This window comes from Gymnodraco acuticeps, unplaced genomic scaffold, assembly GCF_902827175.1.
Source record: "Gymnodraco acuticeps unplaced genomic scaffold, fGymAcu1.1, whole genome shotgun sequence".
Taxonomy (NCBI): Eukaryota; Metazoa; Chordata; class Actinopteri; order Perciformes; family Bathydraconidae; genus Gymnodraco; species Gymnodraco acuticeps.
The window spans coordinates 1,969,255-1,992,744 of NW_022990652.1; the positions used below are offsets into that span (position 1 = coordinate 1,969,255).

At 39.4% G+C, this 23,490-nt stretch overlaps 1 protein-coding gene across 4 annotated transcripts in view; it reads right to left on the bottom strand.

Annotated features, from left to right (window-relative positions):
* Positions 1–23,490, bottom strand: part of cntfr (ciliary neurotrophic factor receptor) — a 259,028-nt gene that overhangs the window by 13,152 nt on the left and 222,386 nt on the right. For all 4 annotated transcript variants that reach the window (XM_034229505.1, XM_034229504.1, XM_034229503.1 and 1 more), the window contains one exon: positions 16,634–16,797. In XM_034229505.1, coding sequence (XP_034085396.1) covers positions 16,634–16,797 — 164 coding nt within the window. The remainder of the gene's footprint in view (positions 1–16,633; positions 16,798–23,490) is intronic.

A 23,490-nucleotide genomic window follows, 5' to 3' on the forward strand; every position in this document is an offset into this window, starting at 1 on the left:
TGACTGAACCTCGATGCCCCCGCAGCCTCCACACTATACATATACCAACCTTCAGACAGGCTTGCAAAATACCAGTGGCATAATTGATGATTATCCAGAGAGCTTGGCATTGATGCCACGTCATTTCATAACACAATGTAATGCACGGCAACATTTGAAAGCCTTTTGTGCACACTTTAATTTGCAGAGCGCGACAGAGAACAAACTAAATTGTTTGAGTCACGGGAGTGCATGAGGGAATGATTTGCTGCCTCTCTGTAATTTATGGCTAGTTTTTTGTGTGCGTGTTTGTTTGTTTGCCTTCGGCCTGTGTCTAAAGGAAAAATAAGGGGTGCTGCTTTTTCTACTCCTGAACTCTTAAATGATTTAGTGACATGCCTGTTGCCCTTTTGCAGTCCATCAGTTCAACAAGACACACACGTACACACACAAACCCACACACACACATTAGGTGATTCAGCCTGAATCTAGAGCAGCAGGATCTCTGAAAAACTAGTAGTATAGTGTACTAACTTCACACATTGTTTATTTATTGTGTAGACTGGCATATGTTTGTGTACTCAAACTCAAATATTGGTTAATAAGCACTTAAGTAAGTATCTCATTTAAGTATTTTATCAATGCTTGTAAAAACATTTTGGAAGAGCAGATAAGGACATGACACACCAGGGTAAAACTACAAAAATAAGTTCTAATAAAACCAACTTGTCCTTTAAAACTTTTGATATATTTAAGGCTGATCAGAAGAGTCTGTCATTTGATTAAAACCCTCCCCCCCTCAGCACCATATAATCTTTGCCAGCCACCAGCTGTAACAGAGCCTCCGATTGGAGTTTCCCTTTAGTTCTTGAGGATGTGCAAATCGAGGCTGATCTGACAAATAACCTCCTCGTACATCCCCTCTTTCGCGCTTCCTCAGTCTTCCTGTAATCTGTCTTAAAGTTGACCATATTGTTTGCCTTCACAGCATCACTCTGACTCCCCCCCAACACCCCCTCTATCTGTTTGGCCGGAAGTCCAGGCTTTATCAGTCTAACCGAGCGCTACATTTATAGGCTTAATTTCATTAGTGGAATGCAATGACAATGTTATCCGAGCATGTGTGTGCGTTACATGTTCCCGTTGAGTGCTGTGTGCATATACTTTAGTGTATAAAGTGTGTACATGTCTGCGATAAGAGATGTTTGAGCAGTCTTTGAGGCTAACACTGTTTATAGGAAGTCTAAGAAGCGTAACCAACCATAGCTTCTATCGGCATTCCTTCCTGACTCTAATGTGTTTGTGTGTATGTTTGCATACTAATGTCTATGCCATAAAAGCGTGTGAAAGTTCAGCCACACTTGTATATACATTTGTGCATGTGCCTTCATATTTTTTGGCTTGTGTGTGTGTGCCTGCATTTGATGTAAAAGCTAAAACCGAAAACCAGTGTGGAAAATATTTCTCCAAACATTTGTTTCTTTGTATGCGCATGTTTACACTCATGTTAAGACATGTCTGTTGCATTATTGTTAGTGTTGGCAAGGCCTTATCAGAACTAGTGCTTGTGTGTGTGTGTGGTGTTGTGTGTGTGTGTGTGTGTGTGTGTGTGTGTGTTTGTGTGTGTTTGCGCACATATATGTGAATATATACGTAATATGTTTATATGTGGAAGAGTATATGGAGCAAACAGCTTGCAGATAAACACTTCCAGAGAGATGGATGAGTTGCTGCGTTGCCAAGTGGCTAAACAGGGAGAAGTGTTAGCAGCACTTAATATCACGTACTAGAGGGAGGGGGGAGGAACTGAGAATGCAGAGGGGGGGAGATGGGAGATAGATAGGAGGACAAGAAGCATTTCGGAGGATGTTGCTGCCAAAATACGCTGTCAGATCATTCACAATGCAAGACTGAGCCTGTGTGATGGGGCAGTGGTGATGGAGTGATGTATATTTATTTGTTGCTTGATGTGTGTGTGTTGATGCTTGACTTGTGTCTATAGGGTTGATGTATTGTATACTAAGCTGTTTGAGCTTTAAAGAAGAAAGTGTGTTCAATGTTGGCAATGTGTGTGTGACTCATAAGGCGCGTTCAAACCGCAGTACTTTTCCCACTTTAGTTCCGATATAGTTCCGAAATGTCGCGTTCACACCAAAAGAGCCGGTTGCTAAAAATTAGTTCATGAGAACCTTTTCACCCCCTTTTCCGTCCCTGCTAGAGAGCAGGGACTTTCGTGGGAGAACAAGGTTCCTATTTCTGATTGGCTGGGCGGATTGCAAACCACGCCCCGTAAAACTCCCAAAAAGTTTTGTGAAGCCGCCATTTTATTATCCTCGCATTAGCATCATTAGCATTATCCCAGCGCAGAAACGCAGAGAGACTAACTTATGGCAACACAAAATAAAACATGGGAGCGGTGGAGATGAGGAGGTGTCGGCGTTCTGGCGATTTACTCGGAAGGCTTCAGTAGAAGCTGCTGGGAGTCCCAGCAGCTTCTACTGAAGCCAGTCCCCAACTCCGGGGACTTTGGGGCGGCAGTATACGCCGTGAAGTGGTTTGCGGCCTGCCAGTAAACCCAAAGCAGAAGAAGAAGAAGAGTGACGTCAGCGGCTTCCCCAGGGACTTATTCCGGTGTGAACGCGATCTGTACTTAGTTCATGAGAACTAAAGAGTTCTCATGAACTAAGTTCTCATGAACCTTTGTGGGAAAAGTACTGCGGTGTGAATGCGCGTATAGACACATCCACACACCCAGACACAAAGGAATTGACATAATACACAAACACATTGCCACTCCTAACAACTAAATATTCACCTTACCATAATCATGTCCTATGAAGTTGGCGTAAATATGCTGTATTCGCTAACTCCAAGATATAATATGATAATTATAATAATTAAGATTCTACCCAAATGGAATGACCACAAATTGGTCTATTTGTGAAATAATGAACCCTTAATGTCCTCACTCTGGAGAAATGTCATCATATTATGCATACACACCATATGTCTGTTCATTGTAAACAGCATATGTGAGCATGAATGTTTGACGATGAACCGGAGAGCACAGAGATGTCAGCCTGGTAGCCTATTATTGCAGGAAATCCACATGAGAGGCAGAACACCTGGACTTTCAAAGTATTTCAACAGCATTAATATGCTAATTCATTGTTTATTTTTACCTATTTAAATAGTTTTATATTAAAAAACAACAACAACAAACTAAACATGAAGCAAAAAAGGTGCAGTTTTAAGACTTGAGTGCTCAATAAACATTTTAATTTGTTAAAAGCTTAACAACTATGATCGAATGTAGCCATCTAACTCATTTTAGCTAAAGCAACACCATTTCCAAAGTGATTTAGTATAATTTCTAACTAACCTCTAATGCCAACACAGCAGAGTACCAAAAACCTTTAATTAGCTTAACATTGCTGCACATGCTACCTAGCTAGCCAGCTAACTAGCAAGGCTGTGTTGTACGAGACAGTCTTACGAGTAGCAGCTAACATTAGCTATGTTCTCTCACTCACCTAACCAACACAAGCTAGCTAACATTGGTCCTTTATGTTGATGAGGATTAATAAAGCAAGGTCATAACCGCGTTTAGCCAGTAAGCTAGCTTGGTAAATGGTATCAGTATCCTTGTGAAGCTAAGTTAATAAAACAACGTTTTTATTTATTTATAGGCTATTTTACAAACATAAAGTGTAAAAAAACATGTACTATAATAAGTTGAATTTCACAATATCCTGAATAGTTGTTGCAGAAAAGTTGAGAAATTAACTCACTATCCCTCTCACACACACACTTCACAACTTAGTGCTGCAATATACACACATGCACACACTCCTCAAGAGCCTCTTCACAAACCCAGACAATAAGAGGGGCAGAGAGAGGAGATGTGAACATTCCTCAGGGATTGTATAAGGAACTGTGAGAAAGAGAAGTGACCCTTTACTTTTTCACACATCCTATTTTTTCTCTCCTCTCCTTGTCTTTCCTCTGCTTCCCATTCTCCTCCCACTCTCTTCCTTGTCTCATGCCCCCTTCATAACTCCTGGGGTATTTACAATGATAATCCATTTTGTACTTGTATTTACTGTTGAAATCAAATCACTTTTTTCTACTCGGATCAATAAAGTGTAATCTCATCGTATTTCCTACAAATAAACATTTACTGGTATGTTGTGGGAATAAAATGAAGGAAGAGGCCTCTAGCCTACCCTTTTGATATCCATCAACAACAGGTCATACTGCGTGGTTTAATACAATCACATTAATAGGTTGATTATACTTGCTATGCTATTCCATTTATAGACACGTGCTATGGAATACAGCACCATAACATGTAGGTCAGAGTAGGAGAGGAAAGCGAGTTAAGCAGCACATTAGGAAATAAAAGAATAGATAGCCAGTAGAATAGGGAAAAAATGAAGAGGATGGGAAAAGAGACGGTTGGAGAAGGCACGCGAGAGAAGGAAAAGCAGAGAGAAAGAGACATGGAGAGAATTGGGCGTCCATGGTCAGATCTAATCCAGTGAGCATGTCTGTTGTCCTGGAAAGAAACCCACATTATAGGGCACTTCCACTGGCCCGATTGGCGCTCTGTGTGTGTATGTGTGTGCACTGAGAAGGTTGGTCCTCATTAGGTTGACTGACAGCCTCCATTTTTCCACCACACTCTCCTCCCATATGAGAACACACACACAAAACGCCAGGTCCAGGGGTAATTTATTAGACAGTATTTCTCTCTTTGAAGCCCCAATCGCCATAGCAGCAATTACTGTAAAAGGAAGCTACCCCCCCTCGAAGCCAATCGAAAATCCCCAACTAGACCCTGTGCCCTTTTAAAGCGTGTGGCAGTTGCAAACAACACGGCTATGGAGGTGCCTCAACATTAGCTCTAGTTTATGCTGTCATAGCGGCATGTCAAACAGGAAACAAGACATGAAAGCAGAATTTGAATCAGAATTGATCCCCTTTTTCCATCTGTAACAACTCAAAACAACACGCTCCAACAACAAAAGGTTTTTCTTTTGCTTAAAGTTATGTCAGAGGTATTTTCAGGAGATGGATGTATAAACAAACAGAGCCGGTTAAGTAAATACAATACAAATCTGAGAGAAGACCAAAAGAGTATGCAAATCTTCCTGGCAACATTCCAGACTTACTTTGCTTCTCGCTCAATTAAAATGCCAAGTAGTACCAGTTCACCGTCTTGCGGTTATTTAATTAATGAAATTATCAATAGGATTTCAACAATATTATTGTACCAGTTTTCAAAGTAGATTCTGTTTAAAATGCAAATACTTGTATGGCACTTACGGGAGACAAATAGCTATTGTTTTTTAACCAGAAATAAAACCTACACATTGAACTTAAATCAAAGAAAAAACGATATTCAGAATGACGATGAAGGAAAATGCTTCCTTTGCTTGGAACTCACTTGATTTTAAAATTATGTTCAAACTAGAGAAAGCTGACCCACAGCCCACCAAACATGGCCAATGTGTATATTGCCTCTTTGGTTAGTCCATGTAGAACAGTCTCAGTAGAAAGGTCAGTTGTTTTTCATGGTTTCATTTTCTCCTCCTACGCTTTTCTCTCAGTGGAACTGTACGCACTGTGAACAATTGATTTGATTAGCTCAATTGAGTGAAGCTATTGCTGTATTAATTAGATGATCTGTGCCTGCAGTCTATCGCCGTGAACGTTGGGAGAAAAAAACAAGTCTGTTAAGATAAGTGTTTGCTGTCGTTAATTGTTCAGAATTTGCTCACATGTGAACAACCAGGACTAGGACCAAGTCAATGTTACCTAACTAACAATTGATAAGAGTTGGAGTTAATGCAGTAGCAGTGCCTCGGTATAGACAATGCATGTGTGGAAAGATGCATTTGTGTTCCTTTATCAGCTATTACCAAATAATGGCTTTGTAGACTGACAGCAGACTTTAGTTGCATGCATGCATTTTATGATAATTAAGCTCTGGAAGTTTTACTTAGTAGTATTTTTACTTGGCTGGCAGTAATCTAAATCTATGTTATAAATCATTTTTGGGTATTTTGATGGACAGATTGTCTTTGGATCAATTGATTACAGTTGCTTATATCTGTGTTTTCATGCCGGCTCTTATTATTAAGCTGTGTTTAATTTAAGTGCTGGGCAGAAAATCTATCATACGCAACTTTTCATTGGCTGTCAAAATCAAAGGCTTTGTTGTCCAGAAAATCAAACCCATAAGACAAACGACAAGTAGCATTAATTGTTAAGAGATGATGCAGCGTAAAAGGCTGTCAAACCCTGACAAAAAGAATAATAAATTAAATAAAATGGAATCCAATGGAAGCAGTTAAAGCACAGCTTGCATAATAATGCTGCTGAGGCAAGCTCTCAGTGATTGCCTCTGTCTCAACACTCTCTAAGGCGGCCTCCCTATTTGAATCACTTGGTCAGAAAGCCTCAAATTGAATCATCAGTCTTTTACTCCAATCACCAGAGTGTACCCCCGTGTTACTGAAGCCCACAGAACGATGCATGACAAAAGCAGAAGCTGACAGAACATGATGAGGTGGTTGAGACTGCGGTTGGCCATAGTGGCAGCTGCCAACGCTCAACACAAGTTCTAGCCTTCGGGCAAATAAAGAGTTTCAAATTTGTAAAGAATGCCTCAGAAACTGGAACATTTTCATCTTTTACTATGTTTAAAGACAACCAATAATGATGGGTTTTTCCTTGGCAGACAATTCTTCAGAATGAGCAAATTTATTTTTCTGATGCAGCTAATGGTTTAGTTTTTAAGTGCAAAAATAACTTGTATATGATTGAAACTTGCTAAATTGAAAACATACCACAAGGTTAAGCTTTGAGGAAGGGTTTTAGAATCTTTAAAACATTTTAGATTTGTGGGTGCCCAGTTTTTCAATTTCCAGTCCATATAGTCAACATGTTTGAAGTGTCCCTTCGCAGAGCTACTTAAGCCCAACTTGCTTCAGTAGGCATGACTACGGTATTGAAGTGTATGTAAGTCTCTTTGAAGGATATAATCCGCCATTACAATAACATAAAATAAAATTGAATGCCATGTGTCTCTTGGAAAATAAAACGGTCAGATCTTAACAAGCTTTGGTGACCTTCATGTCTCATTTGCTGACTGCAGAGTTCATTTAATCCAAACTTTATTGACCATGAGACACAATCCCCTGCAGTGTGTGTGTCTTGCAGCTCAAGTGTGTGTATATGACGGCCTGAGGATTGACATACAGAAATCAATAGAGGCAGTGGAGAGGGCCGGCCCTGGCCCCATTCATCTTCATCCACCCTTACAAAGCACACAGATAACACTGAGATATCCCAACTGCAATCTGGGAAACACACTGGATCAGATAACTCTTTCTTTGATCAGTGACATGGATGATGTCTCTTTTTATAAAAAACTCTGTCCGTGTCTGCTTCTTTTTTTTCCTATTCTTCTACTGCCTTAGCCAAAAGGGAAGTCAAAACAAACCCTATAATATGAGTAGGGGGCTAATACAATGAGAACAACACTCTAATTTGTATAAATGGATATACAGTATATTTTTTTATTAGATTCTGTAAAGGCAACAGACTCGATAGCGCATTACAGATCTACAGAATGTTTCTGTGTGTATGTAATGTAAGGAACACAAATTGAATGTATTTTGACAGCAGAGCCAAATGATGATAACTTTCACATTTGGCAGGACTGAAATGGTCCTGAGTGTGTGTGTGTGTGTGTGTGTGTGTGTGTTAGACAGACTTGATAAATGATCTGTCCATGGCAGTGTCCTTTAGAAAGGATGTTTTTCCCCAAACAAGGTCTAAACATTTATCATGTGCACTCATATATACCAATGGATGGATGGCTAGCTAGCTTGCCGAATGCATGGGAGGAAGGGTGGATGGATGAATGAGTGGATGAATGAGTCACGGGTGGGTGGCTGATGGTGAAACCGTGGACTGCTGAGAGAGGAAAAAGCGTAAGGGATGGGGAGGTGAAAAGGTGATAGAAAAAAACAGCGAACAGGAAGGAACCAGAGCGACTGTTCTGCTTTCCAGACGTTCAATGTCAAGTTATTCATTGTCAATCTCTGCTTTTCCTTTGCCATGATAATAATGTTTCACACAAAAACACACAGTCCCATATGCTATTCAACACACACACAACCATGAAAAATGCACAAAAAAAGGGGAGGAGCACGCACATAAATGACACAGGCAAACACTCACAATCATATACAGCATATTTATGTGGATCTATTTACAAGCACACACACACACACACACACACACACACACACACACACACACACACACACACACACACACCACACACACACACACACACACACACACACACACACACACACACACACACACACACACACACACCACACACACACACACACACACACACCACACACACACACACACACACACACACACACACACACACACACACACACACACACACACACACAGCCCCTGGCTCACTATTGATTCATCTAAGTGCTGGCAGGATGAGAGTGACTTTTGGCAAACATACACAGACCATTATTACATGGATGAGAAAGAAAGTGAGGAGAAGAGTAAATAGGGAAGCAAAGCAATATTGACACAGAGGGCTCGGGGAGGAGACGAGAGGGAAGGAAAGAGAGAGAGAAGGAAAATAATAAGAGGGGGGGAAAGCATCAGACAGTGAGGTGAGGGAGGAAGGGGCGAATGCAGCATGGCAGGATGGACAAAAGGAGAATAAATGTGTGATGAATAAACAAATGAAAGGCTAAACTGTGTTGACCAAGCGGACACAGATTAAAGGAATATTCCATCTTCCTCAATTATTGTGTCGCTCTCTTCCAGCCCGTGAGCTTGCAGACTTACAGTGCTGGGAAATCTTGAAGCGTAGCAGTTTTATTTTGGTATATTTCCAATATGGAAGAGCTTTTTCTAAGGATTAGTGCTTGAACAAGATAGGTGCATTGCAATTTACAAAGCAATGAAAATGATTGTACAAAACTCTTGAAATGAGATCATAGGGAAATATTGAAATGATCTTCCTGCAGAGTTTAACATTTTTGGCAGACTTCTTGGACTCAGTAATGACTTCATGAGGTTTTTGTTTTTGCAGTGTGCTATTTGTGCTTGTGTTGAATGTCTGTTAGCATTATATGGCTAATCTGGGACTGTGTGTTCTTTGCTTCCTCGTGCATACGCGTGTCAGCTCGCTTGGATAGGCATTTGCATGCATATTAATCTTTGTAATTAGAGGCACAATAGTGTGTACGTGAGCTTGTTTGCATATGTGTACTTAATTCATATAAGCGTACCAGCCTTTAGGAGTGTATATGCAATGCGTATGCATTTCTGTCTGCATTTTAGTGTTCCATGCAGTCTCATGCACGGAAACGTCTGAGTTTCAGTGGAGTTCAGCGTCGTCCCCGAAGGGCAATTACAGCACAGCAGATGCAGTTTTCTTACCACGGAGAGAATATTGAGCAATCTGAAACTGTTCTTATCAAAGCTACTGGACCATTGCTTTAATTGCAGCGAGAGTTGAGATCAGTGAAGGGGGCGCGAGGGCTGGGAGGGAAAAACAGCACGAGGCCATGGGAAAACGGAACAATTCACTGAACATTTTACAAGCGCACAGATTTCATGTGGGCATTCTTTGTGTCTCAATTACAGATTATGACACTGACATTGTGTGACGTTTTTTTCAGGAGCCAGGGTCTTCCATGTTATGATTAAGAGTCTTTGAAGCCGCAGCCTAAAGGAAATAAATCAGCGGCTGAATAGAGCTGATGATCAGGTATTCCAAGGATCAAAGTAGCCTTTTTTGCACTTAAATGCAAAAGAGACGTGCTAGCAAGAAGTGTTGCATCATTTGCTTTGCTTCAATTGGAGCCTGTAGCACATGTGGATTGGTAATTATTCTGGATATTTGCATGCACGCAGGAAATATAGCAGTATCATAATGAGTATGCTATCGAGCAAAGATATAAGTTAAGTAAAGATGCAACGATTGGAAATGTCTTGAGACGCCAATTGCAGTTTTTAAAACGACTGCCTGGCCATTTCCAATGTTCCTTATTTATAAGAAAACAGTATAATAAACAGCATACAGAACTAAATGGAAACTTCAAGTGCAGTTTTATATTCAGAATAAAACATTGATTATCAAATTACACATGTTTCTATTACATATTCTCAAAAATAGCACCACGTTAAAGCATCTTGATGTTGTCAGTACATTGTTTCTAAGGTTGTTCCTCCATGGTATATTCTGGATTTGACACAAATTCGCTAGTTTTTCTTTAATCATGCCAAATCATTTACACCAGGGGTCACCAACCTTGTTTAGGATATAGAAATAAAAACAGGTCGTGAGCTACTGTTTTTTGCAGTGTATATATTTTGCACATTTTTAACATTATTATATGTTTACCTTTAACCTTTGTGTGCTGTTTGGGTCTGTGGGACCCGTTTTCAGTGTTTACTGAAAGAAAATGTATGCAATTTAATTATTTTAATATATATAGAATATGATCACAACCAATAACAATCATTTAAACTTGTTTATTCTTATCTCATGTTATCTAGTTAGCATTCTTTCTTTTTATTTATGCATATTTTACAAATCACTCCCCTTTTAAAACTGTTTTTTTACTGTCCTATAAAGTGATGCAAACACAGGTATGGTGAAAAAAGAGAGAACTATTCGAAGCAGAAAAAAAAACAGCGTAATATACCATCTGCCAAAGGCCTGTGCTATAATGCTTCAATTAACTGGCTATTCTTTAATATACTCAAATCAATAGGAGACAGAGATGTTAAGTTATAAATCAATCTGTTTTTATTATTATTTACAGCAGAGGTGGAGAACCTTTTTCCTTTCAATTTTTACAACATCCTCCGAGGGCCGTACAAATGATTGAATTCAACCTCTGCTTAAAAAAACTAAAATCACAGCCCATTCATTTCGCCTTTCTTTCATTCTGTGCAAAGAAAAAGCAACTTCTTAATCCAGATATCTCACCATGACTCGCGCATGCATGCACGTGCACGGTGTGGCATGACCACCAACACAGAAAGATATGGACACAAGATGTGTGCAAATGTATTTAGTATCCTATCCATGTGAACATGATTTAAGTGGGGGGGGGAACTAACCTCCTCTAAGGGGGTCCGGGGGCATGCTCCCCCAGGAAGATTTTTTTTTAAATATTGAAGTTAAAAGCATAAATCTGGTGCACTTTGAGAGCAACATTAGGATATATATGGATACATCTCAACACCCATATGAAACAGAACTGTAAGCAGATTCTTCTTTTTGGATATTGTACCAATCACTCCCCTTTTAAACTCTATTCTAGTTATTTTTAACAACTTTTTTGTTACTGTCATATAGTATTTTATACCTGTTTTTCATTTAGTCTCTAATGTCCGATTAATAACTATAATGATCATATCAAGGTGTGCCTTAACCTCACTGAGCTGAGGTTATTTGAGCCTCTCAGGAGAGAGCTCTCTTCCAGCTGGTTGTAGAAAAGCTCTTTAAATTCGTTAGCATAGCTAGCTAACCAGATGCTAATAACAACAGATCGCCACTGTGCTTACAACTAAAGACACAGCCACGCAAACACTGCGGTATGTGTACGGCTCCTTATGGGTACTGCAATATTTGAAGGGCTGGAGACGAGACATATACCACGTGAAGACACGTTACGCTCGTGTTGTGTGGCCAGGAAAAACAGGCACTCGCTTGTTGAATTATTTTGCGGTCTAGATTTCTTCTTCTTTTTTGAAGTGAGAAGTTGTCCGTCACCCCCCCCCCCAAAACGAAAACTCTTCGGTTCTCCACAAATTACACAAGTCACCCAAATCAGCGTTAAAAAAGCGGGAGGCGCCGAAAAGCGACTAATTTGCATCACTGCCTATAGTACACATTGGAATGATTTCTTACTTTATTTTGTACAACTATATTAAATGGATAAAGGTGTGCTCTCTCTAACTCTCTCTCTCTGTGTCTCGCTCGCTCACAGAGGCTGTGTGCTCCTTCGTGGCGATGACGGCTTGCGTTAAAAAATAATAAACATATTTGTAAAGTGGGGGGACACAAATGGGATTTCGAAAAGTGGGGGGGACATGTCCCCCCTGTCCCCAGTGGAAATTACGCCATGCGTATGTGTGCGTCAAGTGCAATAAATATATGCAAGTTGCAACACACACACAGTAAAACCCTGCCCCTCCTGTGCTGTATAGGCTGGCATAACTATGCTTTTTTCAATGGGGCTGATGTGTTGTGTAGATTCTGCCAGAAGGAAAATCACGGTCAAACTCCTTATGGTGAGGTGCCGCTCCACATTGCTTTTCTTCCCGACTGCAACGCTGGTCGCGCAAATCAAGCAAGAACGTGATTGGTCAATATTCATTGTGGGGAGGAGGGGTGTTATATATATATAGAGAGTTGTAGTAAGTAGATAGAGTTCGCTATGATTGAGGTTTCGTTTATGCATAGGGTAGATTATTTTAATTACATTTCCTTTTTTGTTTTGTGCATTTTTTACATTTTGGATTTGCTTGGCGAGCTATTTTTAGAACATGCCCCGCGGGCGACTAAGTGCCTGCGGGCACCGTGTTGGCTACCCCTGATTTACACCAATGATATGTGTGTGTCTGTGGCATATGATACATGTGTAAATTTGACCGGCATACAAATCTAATATTTGCCTCAGGGGTTTTGACCAATGGCCAATATATCGATACATAATGTCAAGATGCCAGCATCAAACACTTCCTGTGTTGCTCTTTATATGTCGAAACCATAATGATAGCGGTTATTCCAGTTAGTTACAGGTATCTAATGGTATAGTTGTGGGAAGTAAAAGCTATATTAGGTACAGTAGAGGAATCACAATGTCTCCTCCTGAAGGCTGAAGTCCCTTCCTCTCTCCTTTCCTCTTTTTTACCCCTCTTGGTTTTATAGCATAATTGAAAAGTGTTTGTTATTTCTCTCTTTTATCCCCTTAAACCATTCATCCATCTTCCTTTAACTTGAAACACCTTGAAACTGATAGTTTATAAACTTCTCTTTCAAAGCAGCCCTTAGCACTCCCCTTTTCTCCTCGTCTCCCATTCTTTCGACCATTTATCGTTTTATTTGAGGCTGACGTCTCTCCATAGTTTAATCATTATCCTTTCTACATAAGACTGATGTTTTACCCAACCATACCTTTACTTTCCACCATCCAATCTTTTAAAAAAAATCAATAATCAAATTATTAGATCTCAGGTTTATATGCCTAATCCAACATTATATCTTAGTTTCCTCTTTTTCGGTGCCATTTTTTGTCACCAAATGCTATCTGGGGTATATGCAGGAATCCTGATGTCAAATGTAACACCTTTTAAGACCTTTTTTAAGACCCTTTCCATACATTTTAAGACCCTCATCGCCACTTCAAGTTTTAACCGGTTACATTGGCGACACACTTTACCTCACATTAACTACAGTATTGATTGTCCTTCCTCCTTATCTTCCAACCATTTGGACGCAAACTTGCATTTCCCCATAACGATGTTGTTTAACAACCGGCGTAAACGGACCTTCGCGCGCTATCAAGCAGTGAGCGTGCGATGTCCTGTTCAGATGACGTCAGATCCAACGGGATGCCATAAATAAACTACACAGAATCACACTACACACCTACGCAATGATTACATTCAGGCACACTGTAGAATACAACCTCTTTGGACAATTTATATACTTATTGAAAACAAGCTACAAAATGTAATACCTTGGAAAAAGCCGTTTAATACTTTTTAATAGCCTTAATTTTTGCTAAATTGATTTATCAACTTTTAATACTTTTAAGACCCCGCGGACACCCTGTATCTATTAAAGTCTATCTCACTTATATACTGCTTCCTCTCCTCACTATATCTACCACAGTCTGCTATCCATTTTCTCCTTCTCTGATCTGCTCTATTCATCTCCACTTCAAAACTTTCCACACTTTTCCTTGCTTCCGTCACTCTAAGTATCCCTGTGCTTCTTCCCTTCATTCCTCCAGAGGATGGATGGTTTCCTCTGAAGATCAATGTGATCACACCACCGCTTTCATTTCTGACTCAAAACACATTTGAAAATGTTACACGTGAGAGTCGCACTCACCCAGCTCCACTTCTTCACCACATTAAAAAGTACGTTTCTGAGCAAAGTGAGGCACTTCAATTAGTATTCAACCTCTGAGGCTATAATTAATTAAGTTTAGAAGGGGCCAATAAACAGTTTGTCTTGTTTTGGCAACCTCATTTAACTCCACTTAATGATTTATGTCCAAGCGTGATAGGTTTTAACCAAACTGCTTGTAATTACAATCTGAAAAAACGCCTGAGAAAAGCTGCCATAACCAGATACATATATACATTTTCTTACAACTGAACATGCAGTGGTATGCTGGGTGTTTAAGAGGGTGGACTGGTTTACATGTAAGTTATAGCAAAATATATTTTTCAAGCATTAGGTCTAGCCCATGGGAATGAGGCAAGAAAGAAGACAAATACATCTGTAAATCACTGTAAATAACTGTTAACCAGCACTTAATGAAAGTCGAAATGTTAGCTTAAATATTCACAAACCCAGAGCTGGTTCAGAGTTCCCCCCCCCCCTCTGAAAACCACACTCAATGCTACAGAAATTACAACCATGACCGTGGAGGCATTCATCAAAGAACACTGCGAAAGCCTTGCGGTTTTTCAGCTGTCGACAACTGTATTTATGTAATTTCCAAATTATGTGTTCTTACCCAATCCAAATATTGACTTTAGGTTTTCCTACCTTTCAACGTTGTGCACCACTTCACACATTGATTGATTAGCGGTGAGGGCGAGGAGGGGAACTGGGAGTGTGTGTCACGTTTAATCATTAATTTATACCGCAAAGACCTGACACGGCATTATAAATGTCTTCATTTCAACTGCCTGTGTGTAGATTTTAAAAGTATATGTGTGTGTGACTACATATAGGTCTGTGCATTGATATAATATGTATCTATATTTGGTGTATATACAATGTTTGGATAACTCACTTTAGTTTTACTGTGACAAAGTGTTTTTTGTCTTTTTTCGCCATTATTCATTTGGTCTTTAAAATGTCAGAAGGAAATGTCTGTCACATGTTCTGAGATAAAGGTAACACATTCAGGTTAATTATTTCTTGTGAACACTCAACAACTGTCAATTAATGTAATGGTTGATACTATAAATGGGGCAAATACTCACATGTGAGAAGCAACACCAGCTAAATATTTGTATTAAATACATCCACTACTACTAAAACCAATCATGTTAATTGCTGTAATTAATATTCTATTCATCACTGTTAAGGGTTTGAAAGCATCATAGTAAGAGGGAGAATTAAAAGCAAAGATAATTTGAGGGTTTTCTCATCTCAGGTGCGTTCTCATCTTTTAGTTCAGCTCTGTTTGAAGAGGGAGAAAACAACGCCAAGTGGTGCCCAATATTAATGTCCGTCTGAACAAATAAACTAATTGCGAACAAACGACAAACATTACATACAAAAAATGCATTAAAACTTCCTCACAATGGTTAAATTCAGAGAAAGGAAAGTTGGGAGGGATATAACAAATGGTGGGAACGTTAAAATAGTGTACTAATGACAGAGACAGAGACACTGTTGAATGATACATACAGAAATGGAAAATGTGAGTTAAAAATAAAGTGTGTATTGGTTTATAACTCATATGTGTGTTTTAATGTGAGTATGTAACCCTAGTTCTTGGAACAACACCTTTGTGCTCCATTGACGGGCATGATAATAGCGCTTGCAATGTTAGATGTTAGCAGAGGGAGCTTTCATCCCAGGAATCCTATAGTGGACACATGTGCTTTTACTATAAGAAGCCCTGAGGGAACTGAACCCACAAGAAATAATCAGATACAGTAACATATACCAAAGAAGCTGAGCGATTATGTCTGTCTGACTAGGGATCAAACTCAAACGGCTACAGGTTGGCCCATTTTACTTCTAACTGTCCTCAGAGGCGTCTCCCTGGACAAAGAGTGTCTTTATCTCAAAAATAAATCCCTATAGTTCTATAGTTGAACAGAAAATTAGATCTAAGAATCTATCCTGCTTCAATAAAATGTGCCAATTCCCTCTGAGAAATATTTCTGCGATGAGGTGAAACTCAATCTGCGGAGTGGAGGATAGCCAGACTTTTTCTTCAGAGCTCCACTTCCAGAAAATAAATAAGACATGCTCACCAGAGGTTTCCAAATGACCAAATAATGAATCATAATGTAGCAGGTGGTTTTCAATGTTGACTTACAGCTTTCCGTAATGGAGTTGTATCTGGATACACACTCTTGACCTTTTTTTTTGGATCATGGCGCAGTCATTACATGTGTCAGCCAGATTTCTTTTTTTTTTTTCAGGAAGAGCAAAGCTACTCCTATGTGAGGAGTTTGCTTTTAACAAAGTGTGATTAATGTCCATGTGTTCAGTTTTCACCGGAGTTCAATGTGTTGAATCATGAAAAACGTAAGATTGGGTAAACTCTCCATTTTCTAACACACACATATACACGCACACAACAGAGCTACTCACATGCTGCCACTGCTCTCGGATCAGTGGCCGGTATCGAAGGAAGTATTTCAGAGGGAAGTTGTCGATGTCGGGCCAGGTGGCGGGGCTGTGCCAGGACACCTCCAGCCTCCGGGCGTTGTGACGGATCGGGGTTGCCGTGACTCGTTCCGGGGGGTCTGGTTTAACTGAGGGTTGGATAAGAACATTTAGTCATTGTTAACCCCAACAATTGACCACATAAAAATTCTATATTTCTTGCACAAGCGTAAACACCCAGGATTTCATACTGTGCTGCTTACACAGTATTTGTACCAAACAGAGTAGATGTTTTCCATTGGAGTATCTTATTTGTCTGGTTTTCATATGAGGCAAATTCGTTCACTTCTGGAAATTCAGAAACAGATGTTTTCGTCCATCTTTCAGTTCAAGCATATAGGTCAAGACAACTCGGGTCAGAGTTCAAAGAAATTTGAATTTTTGCCGCACCCTGTCTTTACAGACATCCCAGTTCTCTGCCATAATGTGAGTACGCCTCTAGGCTTGAGAATTCAAATATTTGACATAACCTGCATTAGAAACCAGGGACATGGAGTTTGAATCATGAGGAAAATCTAAAATGAAGGGAAGTCTAAAGAAAGATACTATTGAGTTGCATGATGTAGACCACTCAGCAGTACAAGAATGCACTAAATAACCATTATTTTCCAACCCTTAATGGTTATAAAAGTCATATATAAGGCAAGGCAAGAGGGTCTCACTCTACTTCCAACTCTGACAAGAAGTCTCCTTCATAAAATGACTAAGGATTACTATAATTAGCATTATTGTAGTGTTTAAGGTCACCATGCACCCTAATGAGAAATAGATTGTTAGAAGCAGGATGAGGACGCAGTGAAGAAATAAATCAGTGATGACAAAGATTGAAGCTGAGAATGTTCAGGGAAACTAACTGCCTTTCAGTTCCTGATGAAAAGGCACGTATAAATGTTATCTTTCTGAACACTTGTCAACTGAGTGGGGACAGGGAGATCGAGGAATTAAATACTTTGGCTTTTCAGAAGATATTGAATGACCCAGTCTTTGTTCGATCCTACTCACTCTGGGAAAACAGTGGCCTGCCACTTCAGCTTCTCGAGACCTTTTCTCCCAGCTGTATGACATTTCAATAGGGACTGGATAGCGGCGGTTACAAACGGAATGGCCGATAACACACATAAAGATATAAAACCAGAGGGTGAAATAAAAAAAGCACAAGAATATAAACGTATAAGGAGGCAGGTAAACATACATAGAAAGAAGCAAACAGACAGGCATCTCTATTCATATGACCTTCAGAAAATGAATAATTAAAATATGAAAGAGTGATGGGGATGATATGAGACAGATGAAAGCAGACAGACAACTTTCTCCCTCGAGAAAGAGATGTTAATCGCATAGTGACCTTCTTCAAGTAAATGTGTAAAAAAGATTAAATAGGCAAGGGAAGAAAGCGAGAGAGGAAAAGCACATGAAACCAGTCAGTGGAGACATCTTTGTCCACATAAGCTTTGTCCAATAGTACACAGCAAAAGGAAACATGTGCAGGGATGGAACAAAGCAGAGAGAAATCTGTATGGGAGGGGAGTCCCGAAGGCTTTTAAACTATTAATATGACTCGAACCATAGAGTATGAGCTTTGTGTTGCATGAGAAATGTACACATTGTTCTTCTGTTAACAAAGCACTACTGTTAATACTGGAATGGAAGATGGATAGGATATGTAAGGATTTAAAAATCCAGTCTTGGACTTCACAAACTAATGTCAAATAAATATTCAACATGCACAACTGGAAGGGAATGTAATAAGGCTGCATTCACAATAAATCAGGCGTTGAGGCAGTTTGCAAGTGTCACGTAAATGGCAAATTTAACGCCAAGCGACTACACGACGATAAACGACTTTGTACTTTTCCATGGGGAGGTGGTACAGATCTGGATCAGCAGGTACTTGATTGGGAACCGCAGCGTGACGTCAAGTTGTGTTTATTTTGTTTCAACTTTATGCTCGGTGCTTACACACTTCCTCAGCCTAAACACATTTCTGATATTCAAATGAATTGGAGGACTAACATGTCCAAATGCCAGATTTGTTGTAAATGCACCCGTAAGGGATTAAAAGAGCTGTCCATTAAATGTAAGATGTCGTAGCTAAATAGAGCAAGCTCTCTTCTGCAATCTCACAACAAATATGAATACAAAAATAAGGTAGTGTAATAAAGGTGATAATGCAATAAAAACAAAATGCCACACCAGAGTGTACATTAACTCTTAATGTCGGGGTAAAGCACGTAGTCACATAGGATTGGTTAGAAATAAGAAGAGAAAAGAAAAGGGGGGAAATTATGTCGGATCATAAGGGTATCATTTCCATTGTTGTGGCTGTCCATGCTTGACCTGAAAACGCTTATCTTTCCTCCCTTAACTCTACACAACTGTTCCTCTTTCTTCTTTTAAGTCTCCGGTTCCAACAGTCTCTTCAGCCCATTACTTTTCTTTGCTGGTGATGCAAGTGAACAGGCATAGGGTACCATAAAAGTCTAATTTTTATAAACAGCTACTCGCAGGACCATTATCTTCACTGTTCAATGACAGTGGAACCAGAGAGCTGGCAATGGTGTGGCTATTCTAACAAGTACAAGCATTGCTGAAAGGCTGTTCTTGTGGCTGCAGCAGTAAAACAGAAGATATCTGCAATTTAGCATAAAGATATACCGCTGAATGCCTGAGTACATCCTCTGAGAACTTTATTATGAGGTTTCCACTCTAAAAGCGTTAGTATGCATCATCTAGTCCCTTAATGCATCCAGGTGTGACTGCATGATCTCCTTTCATGTAAATTTGCTTTTCAAAAACAAACGAGACAAAAAGAAAGTGGAATCTAAAATGTGTTTCGCGGCAGAACAGGTGTTGGATGACAGCATCTAACAGTGCACTTCAGCAAATGGGAAATTAGGGAGAAGTAGTGCTTCCATCTGCAGTGAAATAGGTTTAAAGGAGGCAAAAGGAACCACAAGGGTGAACAAAACAGCCTCCTCTTTTTATAAGATTGCTGCTGGTTAGGAAAAACACATAGGCTCCTCCATACAAAATGCCTTAAGAGTCAAATTATTGAACTGTAGTTATTTAGTAACAGCTGGTTAGTGTTGGTCAGAGACACATCAAATCCCAGATAACAGCCTGCAGGTGCTAACTGCAACTACACTTTGTGTAAAGAGAAAAAAAGTCTAAAAAAGTAAGTGTACAGCATTTTGTAGATGTAGAGAGAATCACAGATGTGTTAAGTGCATTTTTACTGATGAACATATGGTAGTAGGGATGGGTACCGAGCCCCGGTATTAAACGGGCCCCGGGGCTGAATTATTAAAGACCATGGTACCGTTAAGCTCCGACGTTATCGGTCTTTTTATCGGTAGGCTACTGGAGACATCTAAAAAAATATGTCATATATATTATGCTACACAAACATTATATTGCAGTCTTAGTGTCGCCAACTCCGTTTCTAGACTGCAAAATGCGCCTATGATTATTTTTTAGTATTTTCAATCTTTCCAATTCCAGCTGCTACATGCAGCAACACACACACGGAGGAGATGGCGAGAAGCGCTCCAAGGTGTGGTTAAACTTTACCCGTCTCGATGTGGATAATGCTCGTTGCCAAAAGTGCAATAAGAGTTTAGCATGTAAGGGCGGTAACACGAGCAATGTGTCTAAGCATTTAGCAAAAGTGCTCCACATTCAGACGGAGAAATGCACCGGGTTCGACTGTCTTCTGTAGCCCCATCCACGAGTAACATTTCCACCTCAGGTATTATGTATGCTAGCAGCAACACACAGAGTTAACTCAATTATACAAACATGGGTTAATGATTAGACGTAACTGAGTTATTTATTTTGTTAAAGTTTCAGCTATTCTGTCATCAGATTACTTATTATGATTTGTTAAAACACTGTTGTTTCTTTTGATGTGAAATATTATTTATTCTAAAATCTAAAATAACCGATAAGAGTACCGTTAAAGGACCGGATCGATAAGTGGTGTCGATAAAAATAGTAGTACCGTTAAAACCTTAACGATACCCATCCCTATACGGCAGAGGTATAGCACATACATTTGATGACTGAATTAGCTTCCTAATTGAGCCTCGAAACAAAATGATTGCACAGAATCACCCACACACATAATGTAATGACTAGAAGCTGAATATCCTAGATTCAAATTCGGCCATTTTGTATCAGGTTGTCTTTCTTTCAAAAATAAATTATAGATTACAGTCATACTACAGCATGTGATCATATCTCGAAACTACAGACTATATGGGGGGGGTCATACCTTGCCGGCAATGTCCGCTCATGCACTATTGTGCTTTGTGTCTATTTGTGTTCATTTGATGTCTCTTTGTAGTTGTTTTGTGTCTCTTTGTGTTCATTTGATGTCTCTTTGTAGTTGTTTTGTGTTTATTTCTTGTCTCTTTGTAGTTGTTTTGTGTCTCTTTGAGTTCATTTCATATTTATTTTAAGTTATTTTGTGTCTCTTTGAAGTTGCTTTGTTTCTTCTTTGGAGTCATTTGATGTCTCTTCATTGTTGCTTTGTGTTTCTGGTAACACTTTATATTAAGGTACACAAATTAACCATCAACTAGTTGTTAATTAACATGCATATTAGCAGTATATTGGCTCTTTATTAGTCATTATAAAACACTTATTAATGCCTTATTCTACATGACCATGTTCTAGAAGTAATAGGCCATTAGTTGAGAGTTTTTCCTCAACCCTCTAATTAGTGCTTATTTATTGCAAGTAAGGAAGTTGTTGTACATGAGTTTTGGTCTTAATATGCTCTGCTCAATATGGGTCTAATAGAGTGCCACAGTGACGCGTCCTAAAACCCGGAAGTAAGCTGCGCATGGGTTCCTTCGACAAAAAAGCAATACAATTTCTCCATAGGATTTAGGAAAATAGCTGGAAATAAGGTCTGTGGTTGACACCATAGACCAGTGGTTCTCAAACTTTTTTCAATAATGTACCCACTTTGAAAAACAATGTCAGCCAAGTACCCCCTGATCAGCGCCAAAACGATTTGTTAGGGACAAAATGCCTATATAAAGAGGTACAGTACAGCGCTGCACTATCAGTGTCTGATTTATTAAAACAACAACCGTGTAACTGAGAAACACTGAAATGCTACATTTCAAATGTTTACAATCCATTACTAAATGCATGGCAAACACATTTTAACATCATGCAATAACACTAAGACAAGATTAGTTTGCAGCTGTTTCATGTTTCTTTGTGGTCATTTTGAATGACTTCTGTTTCACACATGTCTCTTTCACTGACATTATTAAGGTGAATAATGGGCAGGGCTGGATCTTGGGGCCTGTACCCAGATAGCCCAATCATCAATACATCTAATATAAATCCTGACCACTCATTTGGTAATCTCATTTATAAGTAAAAGTGAGGCATACTTTTACTAGAACCAGGGTATTATTTATTAATTAACAACATATTTTTAACCAGCTGTTATTCAAATCTTCACTTTTATTGAATTAAGTCTCCTGTCTAATCCTAAAACACCTTGTTCCCCTTTAACCTCCACAGAGAAGCCACACATTAAACCTGAATATGAGCATTTCATATCCAGTAAATTCAAAGGATGAAAGTGACAGATGACTTAATGGTGATGATGAAAAGCCACTGCAGCTACATTCCCCCTTTGAAATTAGGTTACACTATATTCATTTTCTTCACAGTGAATGAATAATGTAGTACTTAATCATGCTTAGGTGGGCTCATGTCAGAGTTAACCAAAAAAAGAAAGAAAATCCATACAAGAAAGGCTTTAACTGTAGAAGCCTTTACAATTAAAGATCAGTTATCCTATGATCATCTTGACACAAGAAAGCTTAAGTTATCATTTGATGAGTCTGGAGCTTCCTTGAGGGTTCTCTTTGTAGTTACCCACAGTATGCACATGTGAGGACACACACACACACACACACACACACACACACACACACACACACACACACACACACCACACACACACACCACACACACACCACACACCCACACACACACACACACACACCACACACACACACACACACACCACACACACACACACACACACACACACCACACACAATCTCATCTAATTTCGTCCCAGCTTTGGTTCGGATGAACAAGGACAGTTGAGAATCTGTCTTACTCCCACTCACAATTCAGAAGTGCACCAGGAAAGCCATGAAATTGTTTTTATTTATTTACGATCTGCCTCGTTGTCCCCAATAATGAATGTGGCTTACAACCTAGAATGGCGTGAGAAATACTTTTAACAATGCAGGAACAAGAAGGAGATGAGGGGAGGGGGAGATAGACAGGAGGGTGAGAGAAGGCAAACTATGTGAGACCACTTAAGAAAGTTTGGAAAAAGTAAGAAGACGGACACCGCAAGAATACATCCGCAGTGATTTTGAAAAGTTTGAACACTTCATACTATCTTTTTGGAGGCTTTCTTACTGTAATATATGCTGATCTTCTTCAAGTGTAAAGCAGCAATAGTATTATACTTTAACAAAAATAGAGTAAACGATTCATTAAGATAATATTGCAAACTTTGCACATTGCGCTCGTGATTTAAAACTAACACGAATCATTAGATTAAATGTCGTGACTATAAACACAAAATGCCGTTAGACTGGGTTGTCTCACAGGTAGTTAAAATTAGTCATGCAAATCCCTCGCATTACCGATAACATTTGCCAAAACATTAGGATTTGGCCTGCATTTGTCAAGATGGTCAAATATGATCTTCACTGGCTGAATAATCTTCTAGT